The 20,531-nt window shown below is 32.5% G+C and overlaps 1 protein-coding gene across 1 annotated transcript in view; it reads right to left on the bottom strand.

Annotated features, from left to right (window-relative positions):
• Nucleotides 1–9,119: 9,119 nt before the first annotated feature.
• LOC121376748 (Krueppel homolog 1-like) overlaps nucleotides 9,120–20,531 on the bottom strand; it is a 54,330-nt gene continuing 42,918 nt past the window's right edge. Inside the window, exons 2-4 of the mRNA XM_041504516.1 lie at nucleotides 19,947–20,152; nucleotides 13,381–14,669; nucleotides 9,120–12,902 (exon numbers count right to left, since the gene is read on the bottom strand). Coding sequence (XP_041360450.1) covers nucleotides 13,404–14,669; nucleotides 19,947–20,150 — 1,470 coding nt within the window. The 5' untranslated portion in view covers nucleotides 20,151–20,152 and the 3' untranslated portion in view covers nucleotides 9,120–12,902; nucleotides 13,381–13,403. The remainder of the gene's footprint in view (nucleotides 12,903–13,380; nucleotides 14,670–19,946; nucleotides 20,153–20,531) is intronic.

Below are 20,531 nucleotides of genomic sequence, written 5' to 3'. Positions count from 1 at the left end.
TAACAATAATTTTGAATAAGTCAAGTTTTTAATTTTCTATGTCCTGTATTATGATTAAAATATGTAACAAGCACAATACAAAATGTCTCTTAATTAGAGTAAACAGATTAGCAATTAATTTGAAAAGAAACTTTAATAAATTACATATTTTACAATTTAAATCAAGCTCTGATAATGCTAATATAAAAAATAAGGACAAAAACAGCTAGTATTCTATGCACCTATTTAAAAATGAGACAACTTCAACAACTAAATGAGACTGTGATGTATATACATGTATGTCATCTAAATATGTAACAGATAGCCATAATTCAGCACTAGACAATATGAGCTAAATACATTGTATAAAATATGCGAGATTACCCTATCATATTTGAATTGAGTAGTTATATAAACCCGAAATCCAATGAAATTAAGTCTGCATTAAAACAATTTTTATTTTTTTAAATATCAACAACTGAAAAATAAAGTTAAATACCAGCTTTTAAAATTATTTTTAAAAAGATGGTTCTGGAAATTACTAATGATTTATATAGTCTTAGGAAATGGTTAATGTTACTGGCCCAGGGTAAAACGGGTATGGCGCCATACCCAAATATTTTGTCAGATTTAAAAATATTTTTTTTAAAGTTAACCTTTTGACAAAATTAATTACTCTCATCATTAATATGTGATTTTCTCAACCCTAATCCTAAACTTAACCCATTTTCTTTCTGGGGCAGGCCCCTCCCCTCCCCATACACACAGTTGACTGTGGTTGTATTCAATTCTATAGCGCCATACTAAAACATTTCTTTCTGGCAGAAACACTGTGACCATATTTTCAGTTATTTTTAACTGCATTTATTGTTTTCTATCTTTTGTGTGTGTCTATGCGTCTTTTAAGCTACTTCAAATAATATTATTTGTTTCTTAAAATACATCTTACACCACTGACAGACGTGCATAAATGAAAGGAAAACAAAATACAAATTTATGGATGAGGTAAGCGACATATTTCTATTTACATACTGTCCTATATTTCCATGGCAACCCAGTTGAATATGAACTGTATGAGTTATACAGATGTACAAGTGAATAAATGGTAAGGCCAAGACAAAAACAAACAGAAGTGCATTACATGCGACGACACGTGACAGCCGAGTGGGGCATTATAATGGTTATGGCAAAAAGCACCACGGATTGTAACCTCCCACACCTCAGGAATACTCCAAACAGGGTATAGATTCACCGGTCCCTATTCAGTTCCATGACAACCAATTCAAGACAGAATGACCTGCAGCATGCACCCTACACTAACCTACACTAACAAAGAATTATTTTTAAGAATGCAAAAATAAAAATAAATAATAATAATGATTTTATTTTATTTTTACAATAAGAATAAAGAGTAAAAAAAAGAAAAAAGAAGCTTTTTTTTAAAGTTAGAATGGCCCACAGCATGCACTTACAATTTTTTTTTAAGAATTTAAAAATAAAAATAAATAATAATAATTTTTTTTTTTTTTACAATAACAATAAGAAATTTTGTTTAAGAATTTAAAAATAAAAATAAATAATAATGATTTTTTTTTATATATAATAAGAATAAAGAGTAAAAAAAAGTGAAATTTACCCATAATGTTTGATAAATTCTAACAATACTATCCACTCTTTAGTATTCAAAAACACAGTGTCAAGTGACATGAATATGTGAACTTACAACACTGTTATAAAATTTAATTATTATTATTTTTTATAAATAATCCTTAACAGCACTGTTACATCCAATTACCAACAATAGCTTGTAGTGCAGAAAGTACTTTCAAAATGTCAGACCATATACTTCTTGTTAGAGAGTTAAGATCATGCTACTGTAATTTAACTAGGTCACTTTCATTGATGACGCACATACAATATTTTTTTTATGCAATGATTATTATTGCCATAATTAATTTGTTTTCTTGAATATTCTTCTTTCAGTTTTTCTATGTGTTGAATGACAATGTCATGATAAATGCAATCAAACACTAACATAAATAGTTTTGTTTTTTTATTTTAACTATCTTGAATCTTTTTTAGTAGGCCTTCATGTATGCATATGTTTCATTACATTGTTTTAAAACATGGTTACATTTTTTATTTTTTTTATTTGGTAATGGTTTAGCAGTTATAGTACAATAAAATGTTAAATTAAGTATTGCATAAGTTTTTAGTTTGTTGAAAGTTAAAGTGAAATAATTCAATATTATACATGAAGTATAAGCACTACTACCTTAAACGGACATTCCTGAGTTTGCTGCAATGTTTAAGATGTTATCGACTAGCAGACACTTTTTAACGATATTTCCTAAAATATTGTTTTTTGTCCGTACAAAATTATTTGAAGACAAAATCCAGTTTGGGCTTTTTAGAAATATTAAGACGACCAGAACCACGTTGAATATACAGACACTGATATTCTAAACAAGAAAATATATTTAATATGTAAGTTTAATCATAGAAATATTTTATTAGTCGGAAACATCTTACAATGCAGCAAACTCAGGAATGTCCCTTAATAAAGGCATACTGTCACAGATTTAAGAACCTTATTTCTCTAAAAATTTATAATAAATAAAAATTACATTAATATCTGGAAACCAAATCTACATGTAGTTATCGCATCACCTTAACTGAACCACAATGGAGTGAAATCCATGTCAACCCTGTTGACAGTATTAGTTTTTGAATTAGAGACCATTGCCATAATTCAATTATTTTTACGAAATATCATTAATAAGTGGAGTATGGTTGCTATGTAGATGGTTGAATAAAGTGCATTTAAGGACAAATCAAAATTATATATTTCTAGGTAATACTTTGTTAGGCTATTTAATAGGTCTGTGGTCTGTGACAATATGCCTTTAATCAAATTCCTTTATATGACAGAGAACCTCTTGCTTTTTAAAAAAAATACCTGTAAGTGCTAATGGGTCATAATGAGTCTGTCCAACTTGCTATTAGCACATATGGATCATATGTCTCTCAAGAAATCTTTTAAACAGATCGTCTGTGAAACTGCTTGATAGCCTGTTAGTTGTTCTCGAAGTACTTTCAACATATCGGTTACCTGTTACGGTAATTATGACATTTATTTTGATACCAAAGCCAAGATGACCATTAGGATGAAGACGGCAGACTGCAAAAAGCAAGTTACTGTAGCTTTTGAGATTTAGGTCATGCCGTAATGAATCAGTTGTCATGGAAACACACCAGACAGACAAAAACCACTCCATAATGCTTCGACATAAAGTAAGTACATAAATAAACCTTTAATGTATAGATTAAAATGGTGACAAGTCTACTGGGCTTTTGTTTTTGTTTTATTTTGTTTTCTTTTTTTGTTTGACGATGTAATTGTTATTCTTGATCTTCTTTCGTTTTTAAAAGAAATATTTCTTTTTTTTTAAAACAAATGCGGCTTTGTAAAATAAAATTTAATAAAATAAAAGAAAGAAAAATTTCACATGAATATTTTCTCAACACATTATTAATACAGTAAATCTGAAAAAAGAGAAGTATTTTCCACACCACTGTTCCGAATTATCTAGATTAACTGGAACGGAGTGCCTTAAAAACTAAATTTTTTATTTATTTATTTTTTGGTGCATTAATTGAATCCTATACATATAGATGAATATGACCAAAACACACAACATCAAAGCATAGCAGGAAGGAGCAAAATGAGTTCTGGTATCTATGGCAACAAATCATAACAACATGAAATGAGAAACAAGGATTATATCTTTGGTATATATGAACTATACAAACGGTGACACTCCAAAACAAAACTTAATAAAGCGACATATACAAAATCATCAAAGGGGGGGGGGGGGGGGGGGTAAAGTTGTAATAAACAAAACTAAAACAACTTGAGAACAAATTATTCATTTGGTAGCTTGTTAGAATGTTTTTTCTTTCAGTTAAACACTATTAAAGTGTAAAAGTAGACAACAAATGAATCTGTGGCATACCAATTATACTGTATGTGCTCCAGTTACTAGTAGATATTGTGACAGTGATAACTTGAAATTAATCTATAGTTCTTTAAGAAACAACAACAACTCCAGTTATTAGATTTTCAGTACGTTTTGTAACTTTTATCATGAAATTAATCTATAGTTCTTTAAGAAACAAAAGAAATCCCTACAATTGTTATATTTTCAATACATGTTGTAACTTATCATGAAATTAATCTATAGTTCTTTAAGAAACAGAAAAACAAAACAATTGTTATATTTTCAATGTGTTTTGTAACTTTTATCATGCATTCAGATGAATGTTCATAGATTCAACTGTAACCCACGTTCTGTTGGATCTATGACTTATAAAATGAATCTAAATGCAGAACAAATAAGATGTTAGATCTGACAACACAATTTAATTCCGTCTCCATCAGACAGGTAATTAATACCTACGCAGGTATCTCACATTTTGGCTTCTCCAAAAAAATATACTTGAGACAGCAGCTTAAATAATTTAGGAATTTTTCAGACTTGTGCACTACATTTCAAAAGAATTCTTGTATAATTTATTGAACAGACAGATCGTAAAGAATGAGGTAGACATTATATTAATGGTGGAAGTTAATTGTAACTTGCGCTATATAATTCAGTAAATCAATAACAGTGCACGACTAACTGCGCAGTGTAAATACCCTGATATTTTAAAGAGAAAAAAACAACAACATAATAATAAAACATGTTCCCTGATTTTTAAAGTAAAGTAATTCGATATTAAATAGTTTATGGTTGTAAATTGTAATGAGGTAAAAACACTTTTTTTTTTATTTGGTTTATTATTAATTTGTCATTGTGCATTTTTTTCTAAATTAGTTATTGGTTTACTGTGATAATATCTTGTTATGACTTACATGTATGTAAATAAATAAAACACAAAGGAAATGTGATGAGGGGGTAAATAACTTCGGCCAGACCATCCCTTAGAAATATATATATATATATTTATTGTCCAATTTTTCGTCTTTATTAACAAACATTAACAGCTACTGTTCAGCATTTCAGATCACATTCTGTCTATTTTGTAAAAAAAAAAACCCCACCAAAATATGAAAAAAACAGAAATGCTGACATCAGATAAAAAAGCTATAAATTTAAATGTCATCCTTCAAAACAATAATTTTTTTACTGAATTTTTATGTACAAAATCAAATAAATGTTTGAACATGTAACATAAAACAGTTAATTTTCAACAACATAAAACCGTGTAACAAAATCCTGACTTTAATGAGAAATACATAATGTTGTTGTTTTTAAAGGACTACGTTACGAAGGTTATATTAATTATGTATACGAAGTTGTCTGGCCCGTGAAGCCAATCAGACGATAGGAAACATTCATGTTTACTAAAAATAATGAAAAACTATAAACCAGACAGCAGTTATTACACAGTGCAAATTATTTTTGACTATTAAATTAAAAAACAATTGGTGTTAAATTACACCATCTTTATAGCTTCTTGCTTAATTAACACTTATCCTTCTGCATTACTTTAGTAAAAATGTCACAAATTACACACAGCATACACCACAATTATGTCCCTTTATCCCAGTATCGATCCTTTGCTAATCAGTTATCTAATTTATATAAGGAAGCCAACAACTGGATTCAGGTTAATTAAATATCAATTTTAGCCATTTTTCTGGTCATTTCCTTTGTGTTTCTGGTGATACTTATAGCACAGGGCTTCTAGATTATGGTAGCCCCCCTCCCATGGCTAGTGATATTCAGTGTTGGGCTAGTAAATAACTACTATTGCCATGCCAGACAGGGCTTCTAGATTATGGTAGCCCCACTCCCATGGCTAGTGATATTCAGTGTTGGGCTAGTAAATAACTACTATTGCCATGCCGACGGCTAGTGAAACAAAAGACTATTTTGTAAATATGAATATCCTGAGTCCACATTGACGTTAGTGTTTTCAAGCTCTTTCGATCTCCCTGTTTAGGTAGCATATCTGATTATTACTATTATTTAGTAAAATTGTATTAACTTAAAATAAAGTAGGGCTAGTGAATTTTTAATCATGGCTACTAAATTTTTTAAATCAATGATCTCATGGCTAGTGGATTTTATAAAATTTCTAGAAGCCCTGATTTTATAAAAATTCTAGAATCCCTGATTTTATAAAATTTCTAGAAGCCCTGATTTTATAAAAATTCTAGAATCCCTGATAGCCTAAAATGCATTTTGTTTGAAACATGCAGGAAAGGCATATAATTATACACCTTTTGAAAATATGGTGAGTGACGTAGTTAATTCTAGAAAAAATTAAAAGCAATTTAGGCTGGATGTTTTATGCACAATGACAATACCAAATATTACTGTATATTATGATTCAAGACTGTATCCATTCAGTAGAAGTGAGGTGGGTGAGATAGACTGTTGTTTAATTCTGCTCATGCTTCAACCACCAATTTTTATTAAAATATAAAATAAAATAAAATAAAATAATATTAATATATATATATATATATATATCTTAAATTTTAAAAACGTTATTGTAGTACTCATTTATGAATGTTTCATTCCCTTTCAACACAAAGCAAACAGACCTAATATTAAAATATTATAACACTAAATCTAAAAAAGGAAAAAAAAATTCCTACAAAAAACATTTTCATTATTTTTCATTCCTATTTGTCACCTGAGCATGAATATTAACAACAAAGTCATTTGATATTACACCTGATAATAAACACTTTCAGTCAGCAGACGGGAAAAGGTAGAGACAGCTAGAAAAAAAGAAAAACCCTGATAGCTTGGTGTATTGCTAAACGTGAAGTCGAGAAAAAGACAACCATTAAAATTGTTGGAATATGAAGTGAATACAAAATACCGGGTTTATAAAGAATGTTACAACACAAATTATGATTATTATTTCTTTTAAAAAGGTCAAAATATGAGAAACACACAAAACAACATTAAAAACAAAATGCATTTCATTATTTGTGTTTGCTGTATAGGAAGTTGTATTTGGCTATTCCAAATATTTTCAATATAATTACTAGGTATATAAATGACCTTAATGACAAATAAACAAAATGCATTCTGAAGAAATACATTCCAGTTAGCTTTTTCATTAAAAATTGAAACAGAAGTAATCAAGAAAACTGTTGACGTTTTGTCAATGTTAAAATACTAAAATAATGAATACCTGAATATTAACAATATCATACAGTGAAGTGTGACAAAAGTATGAAAGCCAAAATCTGATTGGTTAAAATTTCCTTATTCCTTTTACATTTAAAAAAAAAAAAATATGTTTTTTAAAAATATTATCATAATTCCCTAAAAGACAAATCTGACGGCATTGTATCTCCTGTATTCGTACATAAAACATAAAATATTGTAAAAACTTACAATCGTACATATGAATTTAAAAAATCCATTAACTGTTACTTTTTTGTTTCAATAACATTTATAAAAGCACACACAAAAAATGTCAAACGATTTTGGCCCACTTTGTCGAGAAAGTCCTGCTTGTTGTCAAGGCAACTGGGTTTATTTCATTAAAACATCTTCCCTGCACAGTGTAACTATGTATAAAGCTAACAACCAATTATTAAAATTTACATGAGCTAAACAGTATAAACATTTTATTTTCTAAAAAAAAGAAAAGAAAAAAAAGATACTTATATCTCAACATAATATACATATGATTACAAAACAATGAAACAGCAAGTAAAGGTAACATGTATATACATGTATATATAATATATGATATATTCTATACAGTACTTAGTATACCGGTACCTAATGAGGTAGCTTATACAGCAAACACGGTACAAAACAAAAGCAGCTATCTAAAGAACATCTCTTTGAACATAAAGCACTCAAATGCTAACACAAAAACAGTTTAATTTTCTCAGCAAAATAACCATCGTCAAGAAATTAGTATTAAAATTTTAGTCAAAAACTGTTAAAAACAATATGTATTCAAATACTTCCATTTTGAAGTTCAATATAAAATGAATTCCCCCACCCCCCCCAAACCCCCAAGCATTTTAGCTTATTCTTCAAATGTTTATATTTTTAATAAAAAATAAATGTTATTTCACGTCAAGTCATCCAATCTCCTTTCTTCATTTGACTTTTGGTCCAACAAGATGCAAGGTGACCAAAAAATAGCATGCAATATTTTTTAATATTTTTATAAACAGTTTTATTTATATTACAGAGCATGACACTGACGTATGATAACAATAGGCTAGTCTGTTGTAACCAAGAAACACCAATGACAACACACCAGTCTACTGAAATAATTAACAAGTGTACAATACACAGTCTATTGAACAAAAGAATGTCAGTAAAACATGCCACTGGTATATATACATGTACCTATAAAAAAAAAAAAATTGTTTGTTTGTTACATTTAAAAAAAATGTTATCTCCATTTATCCTGTTTTTTAGATGAGTTACATAAATGAAGTGTGGTGGGTCCTAAAAATGTCATACTCTTATATAAACTGAAGGTGGAGAATGACTGACCTATATTTCAGTAACCAATGGGCAGACAGAATCATGATGTGGTAGAGCAAATTACATTCCATGATACATTCCCATCAAAAGCATTTAACCAGAAACATGCGTAACAAATACAGAATACAGTTTAAAACACACACACATTAAAAAAAAAAACACCCCCAAAAATATATCATAATACAAAATGAAGGCTTGAAGCTAGAAATAAATGTTTACAAACAATTAGTTATAACTAAATATAATTTGACAAAAATCAAAGACAATACAAACACATATTGCGTACTACCTGAATGCAATGCGTACAATGTAATACAAACATGGCTATAATATGAAACTATTCATGGGATGTACTGAATAAACTATGAAAATTAAAAAAAAGTGACACCGGTTTGTTTGTTTGATGTATCTGAGCGAAATGTACAGCTGCAACTGTACGCAGTTCAGTGGTACACCAAACAACGAATGATTTATGGAAATTAAAAAATAACCACTCAGAAATGATGCAGGAATGAAAAAGAATTGATGAAATGAAACAAGTATTATATATTTCACAAACAGAATCCTCAAAACCCATATTATATGGTTAAGAAAAACAACAACCCCCCCCCCCCCCATATTATCATTAAAAAAAACCCAGACGGTAAACGCATATCTAAGTTAAACTATGGGCTGGCCACAAGAATATTTCTTTATAAAACACCTTTACTTTCAGAAACCAATTTAAAGCCATTTTTAACCTAATTCTTGTACAAGTATTACAGAATCTGGCGAATCATATAAGAAGTGACACGATAGCAGTCAACCAATGAAATGACTCATGCGACAATTTTCTACCAATAAGAACCATGATAAAATTCAACCAACCAGAACATTGATAACAAATTTAAAAATCTAGAGTAGGTATACAAGCAAATTATGGTTATCATAATAAATGAGGTTCAAAAAGGTTCCCTGATAGAGCAAAAACATATAATATGATATACACGTAGATGTAGATGTATATATAACAATAAAATACAAGAGTTCTCTTTTATATAGTCAAAATAACTAATTTATGATGTTACAACCCTGAGTTTTTGTGTCACATCAAATGGTTAAGTTCAGATTATAAATAAAGACACACGTTCCCCAATGCAAAATCTCAAAATCATGACAACGTAAAATTTCAATCAAACTACTAATATGCATCACACCTTGGTAACATTCTGAAGAAAAAAGAAATCAGCAAATAGCATTACACTAATAAAACTGCATTGTGAATAGCTCAACAGTTACAAAATGCTGCATATTGTTTAGGAATCCTTTCAAACATTAGTTTGATGGATAAAACCACCAAATGTGCAGTAAATATTATCCCAAGCTATATTAATAATACTAATTTATAAAAAGTGGCATAATTGTTTGTTTAAATTTCAATAAAAAGATGTTATTCACCAGGAACAGTGCCATACAATGTTTAGTAGGGGGAAAATGTGTCTTCAGTTATGAAGAAAGTCTTTCTAGAAGTTGTTTTGTGTGTATTTATTTACACTGAGATCATTTACTGTGACATGAAAAACAAAATAAAATAAAAACAAATCTGTTAATTACTGCATCTTGCACAAAGAGCCTTCTTGCAATTATTTCAAATATCATTTTGTATTTACTATACATCATTTTTTTAATTTTTTTATCCAAGTTCTGTCTTAAACTTGGACTAGCAGATGTACACAATAGTTTGAATGCTGTATGCTCTAGCTTGGGTCAACCATAAAACATATTTTTGTATTAATTTACTGCAGTCCAACTAACAACTGTTACATTATTCAGCAGATATTAATTTGTTTTATCCTACAGGGATCAATTTCACAAAACATCGTAAACCCAGTTTTCTACGCAACCGTAAAAATGACATAACCATAGTTCGTATGACTACTAACAGTACAACTAACGTACATGTAGTTTGAAGTACACCTATATCATTTTCTTTTATTCTTACACTGCTTGATTTTATGTCATGGCAGTGGTGTAGGAAGGTGCCAAAAAGTGTGTGTGTGGGGCATATTTTTATATTTATACACTTTTACACTATTATAAACCAAAATATCTGAAAAGGGAGGGAGCACATGCCCCCCTTGCCCCCCCCCCACCCATTTCCTACGCCAGTGCATGATGGTGTAATTTCCAAAAACATTTAAATGTACAGCTATAACTGCTAGTTTACAAATGTAAACTTACGACATTTTGTGAAATTAGCTTCTGTTGCCTTTTCCTCCCTTCTGCAAATGGCACCATATATATTTGTTTGTGACAAATTATGAGCTACAAGGCTTTGTGGATTGTTTTACTTGATAATAACGGTTAAAGATCTCAGGTATTCTGAAGAAATGATTGTTAATATGATAGCTCTATTTACCCACAAAATTAAGGATATTTGTTTTAATACGGTGGCTTTCAGCAGAATTTTTTTTTAGGTATTGAGAAAAAAAAGAACTGCATTAACAAAACAATTAAATTAGTGAGAAAAAGATGGAAGAAGAAAAAAAATATTTCCAGTCTCTTGAGCAGCAGCAAACGAAATACATTTTACAGTTGGCACTAATTATAACAAACATTGTGTAAATAACAAATTAAATTTTTGTTTTGATATTTTAACACACATTTCAATCCCTTCAATGTTTAACACTAGGATGTTAATGAAGACTAAACTTGTGTTTTTCTTGTTCTTCGGAAACAAAAGCCAGATACATCAGTATTGAAAATTAACGAAACAAAAGCAAAAATAATCTTTCTATAGGTGTACACATTCTTATAACAGGTAATAATAACAACAACAATAATAAGGTGATGGTAATAGTAATGAGACCTTTCATTCCTAAAATCCCACAATGGACCGATTGATCCACTGAAAGTGGGCAGTCTTATGTGACTTGAAGGAGTGTAAGGGTGTAAATTGTGAACAATGAGGCAGCACTAACAATGACCAAATTTCACCAAATGGTCTCTCACCGGTTGTTAAAAAATCTTGTCAGAATGTTATGAACTAGGATTATTGATTTTTGAATGTTTTAAAAAAAAATTACTGATCTAATTAAACAACAAAGAAAAAGATTATCTTTTTTTTAAAGATAAAAAAATAATAGTAATAAAATGATTTTAAAAATTAATAGAGGACATTTTAATATATTAAAAATAGGACCCATTTCAAGAATTTAACTCAGTTTACATTTTTTTTTTTTAAATTCCGGAGTCCAGCTTCTCCAAGTTTTATTTAAATGTACTATTTAAGAAGTACGTAGTATTTGAAATGATTGGAGCTTATAATCACAAACCACTATTTGATTTATTTTTCTTAGTATAAACAGCAAAATAATTCATGCAATTAATTCTTCTAAAAATGATGGTTCTAAAAATTTACATAATTTATTATAATTAATTATTCATGATATGCTGGTTTATAATCAGTTTATTTCTTTCTCATCTTGATTAAGATTCTTAATAATTAATATGATCTGTTCTTGAACTAATGACACAACATTGTTTCATCATTCTAGGTCAAAATTAACATAATTTATTCATGAAATGGAATCCTAGTTGTCACCGTAGCACTTTTGTTGATTTCTTTTTATTAAAGAAGATCTCCCTTACTTTCCACAAATAAATTTTCACCACGAAACTGGAGACTTTTTATATCAAAAAGGGAAAAAAACAAGAAGATAAAAAGATGATGAATGAAAAATAAACAGTAATTAATGGTACCAGTATAGGAATATAACATTTATCAGCACTTACATCATTAAAACAAGCAATTTCGTAACACACTGACAATACATCTAAAGCTTCTAACAAAGTCGTCAAACATCTTTTCACAAAACCATATATATATATATATATAACAAAGTCGTCAAACATCCATGGCAATTCTACTGCAGACAACAGCAATAAAGTGCCTACAAATATGTCATGTTCTTTTTCTAAACATATTGCATAACTAAAAAAAAATAAAAAAAAATAAAAATACAGCTCATAATGATCAATGATGAGTGCATATTTACGCAATGGCAAGTTTCAACTTATGTATTTTTTTTAAACATACATATAACAAGAACCTGACTAGCTGCTTCTAATCAAGTTACCTATGCACGCATGTACTGACATACAGACATCAGTTAACACGACTGACAACTTCAGCTGGCAGACAATATACATATATATTTTTTTTTTTTTTTAACTTTGTGTTACCATGACAACCTTCACCCTCCAGTTGAAGTGACTCTCCGGAAAAGAAGATTACGCATCTCCTAGTGTAATGTTGATATGAGTTATCTGCCCCTGTCCGTGGGCAGCCACTGAGGCAGATCAACAGTCCTCTCCACCGATGTCATGCAGCCTCAAATTCTGAAAAACAAAAATGACAAAGCTTGCATAAGTCTGGATTTTTTGTTGTTTTATAAAACCAAATTAAAAGAAAAGAAAAAAATTCCATTCTGCCATAATATAGTGGAGGAAAGTGTAAGACAATTAGTTATTTTATTATTTTGTGTAATAAAATTCATAAATTAATTTCTTTTTTTGCTATAAATCATAATAATATTTAGCATTTAATGAATAAATATTTAACTTGAAAAAAAATTAACTTCAGCAAAAAAATAAAAATTAACTTTAGCCAAAAAACCCAAACAATTACTTCAGCAAAAAACCCCACTTACATTTAGACCCACCTCTAAAATAAAATCCAATCCCAAACATACACACATTTATACACACATTTATACATACATACATACATTCAGGTACAAAGGTAACTGTCTCTGAAGGAGGGGTAGTTGGGGATGGCGTTACATACATACATACACTTCATTTTGTGTCTACTCACCAGACCCTGGTTATTCGTGTTATTCAAGTACAGAGGTAACTGTCCCTGAAGGAGGGGTAGTTGGGGATGGTGTTTGGGTACTTGACGTGCCACACGGTGTGGAACATGAACTCGATGCGGTCCTGGCAGTTCTTGGCACAGGACGGACACCGGAAGGGATACTCGTCCTCGTATGGGGAGTGCAGGCTCTGGTGCAGGTGGAACATCGTGTAGTCGTAGAAGAAGATGTTGCAGTGCTTGCAGTGGTGGATGCCCGAGTCGGCCGCCGCGGCCGCCGGCGATGCTGAGGTAGTGGTCACAGTCCGCTTGCTACTGTCGGTCTCCGACTCCGGGGTGCGCGGGGGAGGCATCATTGACACCTTCATATCCATCGCATCTTCGATGTCCGTCTCATCCTCGCCGCTAGGGGGTGTCTTCCTGACGCTCAGGTCCATGACGCTGTCGCAGACACCGTATTTCTCTTCCTCCGATGCATCTTCACGCTCCATTGACGTCGAGATCTGGCTGCATGGCTCCGACAGGATGCTGCCATCCTGCTGGCGGACGGGCGCGGCGAAGTGGTGGCCGGGAATGCCGCGCGTGAACTCTTCAAACGACGGGATGCGGTTGCCTGGCAGCGGGGATCGCGTCGCGTACTCCGGCTTCTCTTCGTATGATGGTGTTGTGCGTCCTGACATGACCTTCATCGCCATGGTGTCGTAGCCCGACGCGTTGGCCGCCATGAGGAGTGGCGGCGAGTGGATGACGCTGGTGCCACTGACTGACGAGGCGTAGCCCGAGGGCAGGGGGCTCTGCAGGCTGTCTGAGGTATGTGGTGAGGTAGTTGACAAGGACCGCCGGCCCTCCGCGGTCGGGTGACTTTCCCCGTCGCCGGGCGTCGACGGAGGCGTCACCTGTTCGAGCTTTATCGGACTTCGTGGTGGGGAATGCTTCCGAAGCAAGTTCCTGCACGGAAGGGAGGTAACTGAGGTAGACACGAGGCTAGGTTTGGGCGGCTGCTGCTGCGGCTGGCCGAACATCTGCGCGTGGGAGGCCACCGCGGCATTCTGCATGAATGACTCGTATGTCAACGCCTGCTGCAGCAGCGCCCTCTGTTGCATGGCGAAAGCCTGGTAGGCGGCCAGATTGACGTGACTGTTCTGGCGCGTCGTCGCATTCTTGTACCCGTAGAGTTTTCCGCGCATGTGCACGTTGCGCTCATGGCGTCGAAGGTCGTTGGACTGAGTGAAACACCGGTGGCAGATCTTACACTTGTACGGCCGCTCGCCAGTGTGCACACGCTCATGAACCTACAGACAGACAGAGGGAGATAGAAAAGAAATTTTTTAATTAAAATTTAAAAAATTATAAAATGTACAATAAAACAAGGGAGTACTGCTAAAGAAATAAACTTGTACGACCGATTTCCAGTATGTACGCACTCATAAACCTAGATAGAGAAACAGAAAAAGAGAAGGAAAATAATGTTAAAATTTAAATTAAAATGTTTTAAAGAATTAAATACACTTATATGACCGCGGTTCTCCAGTATTTTAACGCTCATGAACCTGCATAGCCAGAGAGTGTGAGAAAGTGAGTGAGTGAGTGAGTGAGAGAGAAAAGAGAGAGAGAGAGAGAGAGAGAGAGAGAGAGAGAGAGAGAGAGAGAGAGAGAGAGAGAGAGAGAGAGAGAGAGAGAGAGAGAGAGAGAGAGATAGAGATAGAGAGAGAGAGAGAGAGAGAGAAGAATTTTAAAATGTACAATAAAACTCTTATAGCAATACATGCCCACTAAAAAGGGCACAACATATTTTTTTATCTCCTATTTCATCTCAATGTCTTCAGGCATTGCAGAACAAAAGTCTAAAAAACTAATTTCATATTTCCTAAGTTCAAGGGCCACAACTTCATCAAGAATGGGTAAATTGTCAGGAAAGTCACACTTAAGCTGTAACAGTACATGATAAAGCTGTATGTAAAATTTCAGCTCAATATTTCAAGGCACTGCAAAAAATATTCCGACATGAACGTTCAAGGACCATAACTCTGGCAAAAATTGATAAATCACAGTCAAACTTGATCTGTAATAGTACATAATAAAGCTATACAAATTTCAGCTCAATATCTTAAAGTATTGTGAAAAAAAAAACATCCGAAAAATCAAATGTGAGACATATGGATGGACAGATGGACAGACTAATAAAGCAATGGAGATAAATGAGAAAATTTAACATACATGTACATGTAGCATTGAAAAAAAACTAAATTTCAGAAACAGAATGGAAAACAGATGGATAGATAGACAGACAGTTGGAGACAAAATATACAGGGCCAAATTTACAAAGCCTGTTTATATCTTATACGAGTGTTGGGGAGATTCGGCTAATTGCAGACAATCTGCCGCTATATTCCATTTCCGTACATTAAACATTTCATTTTATTATCTGTAAATTGATAATGAGACTACAGATAGTTCTTGAAAATCCATGTTTCTATTTTTATCCTGGTGTCACTTTAAAAACAAAAACAAAAACAAAAAAAATTCACAAAAATAGTATTTCACATCACATGCACAGTGGCATCGGTGACGTGATATAATTTATTTCTTCAAACGTTTTCACTGGAGATGTCTACCAAATTTCGAGTAAAATGTTTCAGAATGAGAGAATACATTTGTGTATTTTAAGAATCTTTTATATTATGATACATATACATATACATGTACTTAATTTTAAAAAACCAAAAATAATCGTATTAACAATAATAATTGTTTGATAAAATTAACAGAATAAACTCGTCCGCAGTTGAACGACTACAGTACATAAACCACAGTAGTTTAATTGCAGACAACATAATAAGGTCACCGCAGGGATGATCTATTCTGAATAAATATTTGTTTTATATAATGATAAACCCATTTTTATTTCATTTCAACTGTATTTAAAATAGCAACATTTGTATCAATGCAGTTTGAATGACACAAGAGACAAAAACTTGGGTTCGGAAAATAACTTTAACCTAATTGCATATAATTACTGTTTTACTCGGTTTATTTCTTCAGAAGATGATAAAAGATAATTTTAGAGATTTGCTAGTTTAATTATTTATATTTTGTAACAAAATAAATGTTTAAAATGCTGTGGATTAAAAGAAAATTGTTTCCATTGACCATGTCCGCATTTTGCCGACGTATGTCTGCATTTCGCCTCCTCTTACCATTCGTACCTTATTATAATTTACGGTAATAAAATGGAATCTACCCAATGGCTGGTTGTGATATATAGTGACAGAAAAAACAGTCAATCAAGTGCATTTAAATTTTAGGTAGACGTTATCGTGTAGTGTTCTGTTTCCATGTGGCAAATACAGCGGAAGCTAGAGTGTCCGCAATTACCCGAATCTCCCCTATCACTACATGCATTTACAACGCTTACAGGGGCATACCCTAGTTTTTAAACACTAAGGCATACATGTATTTTCTACTATAGGAGCCATTTTTGATAACTGAAATCATACTTTACTTAGATTTTATTGTTTAGATTATCCATTTCCGTACATTCGAAGTGTTTTTCGTCATCCTGGTGTTGTTAATATCACAAAATGCATTTCTCATATTTTTAACGGTTATGGAGTCGAGTTTTAGTCTATTTTTAGAGGGTATTTCATCATTTCAAAGTCACAGACTCTTGTTTCACTCAATTGTAACTTTATCCAAATGTGTTACAGGTTTGTAGATTAACTAAACTTAGTGTTAATTTTCATGGGCTGAAACTAGGGTCTGTCCCTTTAACTAAACTTAGTGTTAAGTTTCATGGGCTGAAACTAGGGTCTGTCCCTTTAACTAAACTTAGGGCTGAAACGAGGGTCAGTCCCTTTAACTAAACTTTGTGTTAATTTACACGGGTTGAAACTAGGGTATGTCCCTTTAACTAAACTTAGTGTTAATTTTCATGGGCTGAAACTAGGGTCTGTCCCTTTAACTAAACTTAGTGTTAATTTTCATGGGCTGAAACTAGGGTCTGTCCCTTTAACTAAACTTAGTGTTAATTTCCACGGGTTGAAACTAGGGTCTGTCCCTTTAACTAAACTTAGTGTTAATTTTCACGGGCTGAAACTAGGGTCTGTCCCTTTAACTAAACTTAGTGTTAATTTAATGGGCTGAAACTAGGGTCTGTCCCTTTAACTAAACTTAGTGTTAATTTTCATGGGCTGAAACTAGGGTCTGTCCCTTTAACTAAACTTAGTGTTAATTTTCACGGGCTGAAACTAGGGTCTGTCCCTTTAACTAAACTTAGTGTTAAGTTTCATGGGCTGAAACTAGGGTCTGTCCCTTTAACTAAACTTAGTGTTAATTTACACGGGTTGAAACTAGGGTCTGTCCCTTTAACTATACTTAGTGTTAATTTTCATGGGCTGAAACTAGGGTCTGTCCCTTTAACTAAACTTAGTGTTAATTTTCACGGGCTGAAACTAGGGTCTGTCCCTTTAACTAAACTTAGTGTTAATTTTTATGGGCGCTGAAACTAGGGTCTGTCCCTTTAACTAAACTTAGTGTTAATTTTCACGGGCTGAAACTAGGGTCTGTCCCTTTAACTAAACTTAGGGCTGAAACGAGGGTCTGTCCCTTTAACTAAACTTTGTGTTAATTTACACGGGTTGAAACTAGGGTATGTCCCTTTAACTAAACTTAGTGTTAATTTTCATGGGCTGAAACTAGGGTCTGTCCCTTTAACTAAACTTAGTGTTAATTTTCATGGGCTGAAACTAGGGTCTGTCCCTTTAACTAAACTTAGTGTTAATTTTCATGGGCTGAAACTAGGGTCTGTCCCTTTAACTAAACTTAGTGTTAATTTTCACGGGCTGAAACTAGGGTCTGTCCCTTTAACTAAACTTAGTGTTAATTTTCATGGGCTGAAACTAGGGTCTGTCCCTTTAACTAAACTTAGTGTTAATTTTCACGGGCTGAAACTAGGGTCTGTCCCTTTAACTAAACTTAGTGTTAATTTTCACGGGCTGAAACGAGGGTCTGTCCCTTTAACTAAACTTTGTGTTAATTTACACGGGTTGAAACTAGGGTATGTCCCTTTAACTAAACTTAGTGTTAATTTTCATGGGCTGAAACTAGGGTCTGTCCCTTTAACTAAACTTAGTGTTAATTTTCACGGGTTGAAACTAGGGTCTGTCCCTTTAACTAAACTTAGTGTTAATTTTCATGGGCTGAAACTAGGGTCTGTCCCTTTAACTAAACTTAGTGTTAATTTTCACGGGCTGAAACTAGGGTCTGTCCCTTTAACTAAACTTAGTGTTAATTTTCATGGGCTGAAACTAGGGTCTGTCCCTTTAACTAAACTTAGTGTTAATTTTCATGGGCTGAAACTAGGGTCTGTCCCTTTAACTAAACTTAGTGTTAATTTTCATGGGCTGAAACTAGGGTCTGTCCCTTTAACTAAACTTAGTGTTAATTTTCATGGGCTGAAACTAGGGTCTGTCCCTTTAACTAAACTTAGTGTTAATTTTCATGGGCTGAAACTAGGGTCTGTCCCTTTAACTAAACTTAGTGTTAATTTTCATGGGCTGAAACTAGGGTCTGTCCCTTTAACTAAACTTAGTGTTAATTTTCATGGGCGCTGAAACTAGGGTCTGTCCCTTTAACTAAACATAGTGTTAATTTTCATGGGCTGAAACTAGGGTCTGTCCCTTTAAATGCTCGCGTTTAAGAAAAACAGGTTTCGTAAATTGGGCCCATGGTCTTTTCTGGTTGGATTATGGAATATGGCACATCAAAATTAAAGATAAATACGAAAAGAACAGACAATAAGAATCACATCTAGCATTAATAATGCAAAAATATATGTACATTGTGTACACACGTACACATGTATTAATAAAAAGAAAATAATGAAAAGAACAGAACAATGAACAGATAAGAAGTGAAACATTTACAAACGAGAACAGAAGATGGCAAAATGAGCAGAGATTACAGAACAGGTCAACATCTGAACAAATTAGACCAAAAAAACCCACACCAGAGAACTGTCATTTTAATAAGCTTCAATTTCACTTCAGTTTGAATAAGAAAAACTAACATTATGACCCCCCCAAAAAAAAAATATATACTTTTTTCAAGCTTAAGAACTGAATAGATGGAAAAGCACAATATATGATAATGCTAACAAAAAAAAAAGAAGTAAAAATTACAATTTTTTTTTTTTTAATTTACTTCCTGATTTGTGACACCAACCATCCAACTGAATAGATGTTTAAACATAATGTGATGATGCTAGCAAAAATAAAACCCACCAGGGTTTCTGCCAGAGGGTATGGCAACACACCCAAATTTTATTGCAGACATTTTTTAAAGTTAACCTTTTGACAAAATTGATTACTTTTATCATAATACTGTATGATTTTCTTAACCCTTAAACTTAACCCATTTTCGTTCTGCGGGAGGTCCCCCATACCCAATGTCAACTGTGGTTGCATTCAATTCCATAGCGTCATACCCAAAAATTTATTTCTGGCAGAAACATTGAAATTCTTTTTTTTTTTTTAAATGTACTTCCCGATCTGTCACACTAACTAACGTACCTTTAGATTGGACGACCAAAGAAATGATTTTCCGCACGTCGTACAAACGTAAGGCCGGTCGGCACGATGTAACTGCTCATGTTTTCTCAGTGTTGCTACTTCTCGGAATGACCTTTGACAAACTTCACACCGGTGAGGTCGGGGGCCGTTAGCAGGACGTGGTTTTAGTGGGGGAAAGCCATTGCGGCCAGCAGGATCTTCCATAGCTGGAACGAAAATAAATATAATAACTAAATAAATAAATATAGAAATAAATAAATAAATATAGAAATATAAATAATAACAATTTTAAAAATAATAATATAATAAAATAAACAAGCAAATAAAAAAAATATATATATATAAATATAAATAATAATAATAATAATAATAATAATAATAATAATAAAAATATAAAAAATACACAAATAAATAAAATAAATAAAATAAAATAAATAAATAAAACCAACAAACAAACCCATGTTAATAAACAAACATTCTGAGAGTACTGCTAAAGCAATACACGTCCCCTACCGGGCCCAGCAATCTTTCTTATTTCTTAATTTCAAGGGCCATAACTCTGTGTAAAATGGGTAAATCGCCAAG

The sequence above is a fragment of the Gigantopelta aegis genome, chromosome 7, assembly GCF_016097555.1.
Source record: "Gigantopelta aegis isolate Gae_Host chromosome 7, Gae_host_genome, whole genome shotgun sequence".
Lineage (NCBI taxonomy): Eukaryota > Metazoa > Mollusca > Gastropoda > Neomphalida > Peltospiridae > Gigantopelta > Gigantopelta aegis.
The sequence above is the reverse complement of the archived record's forward strand: the minus strand, read 5'-3'. Positions and strand labels throughout refer to the sequence as shown.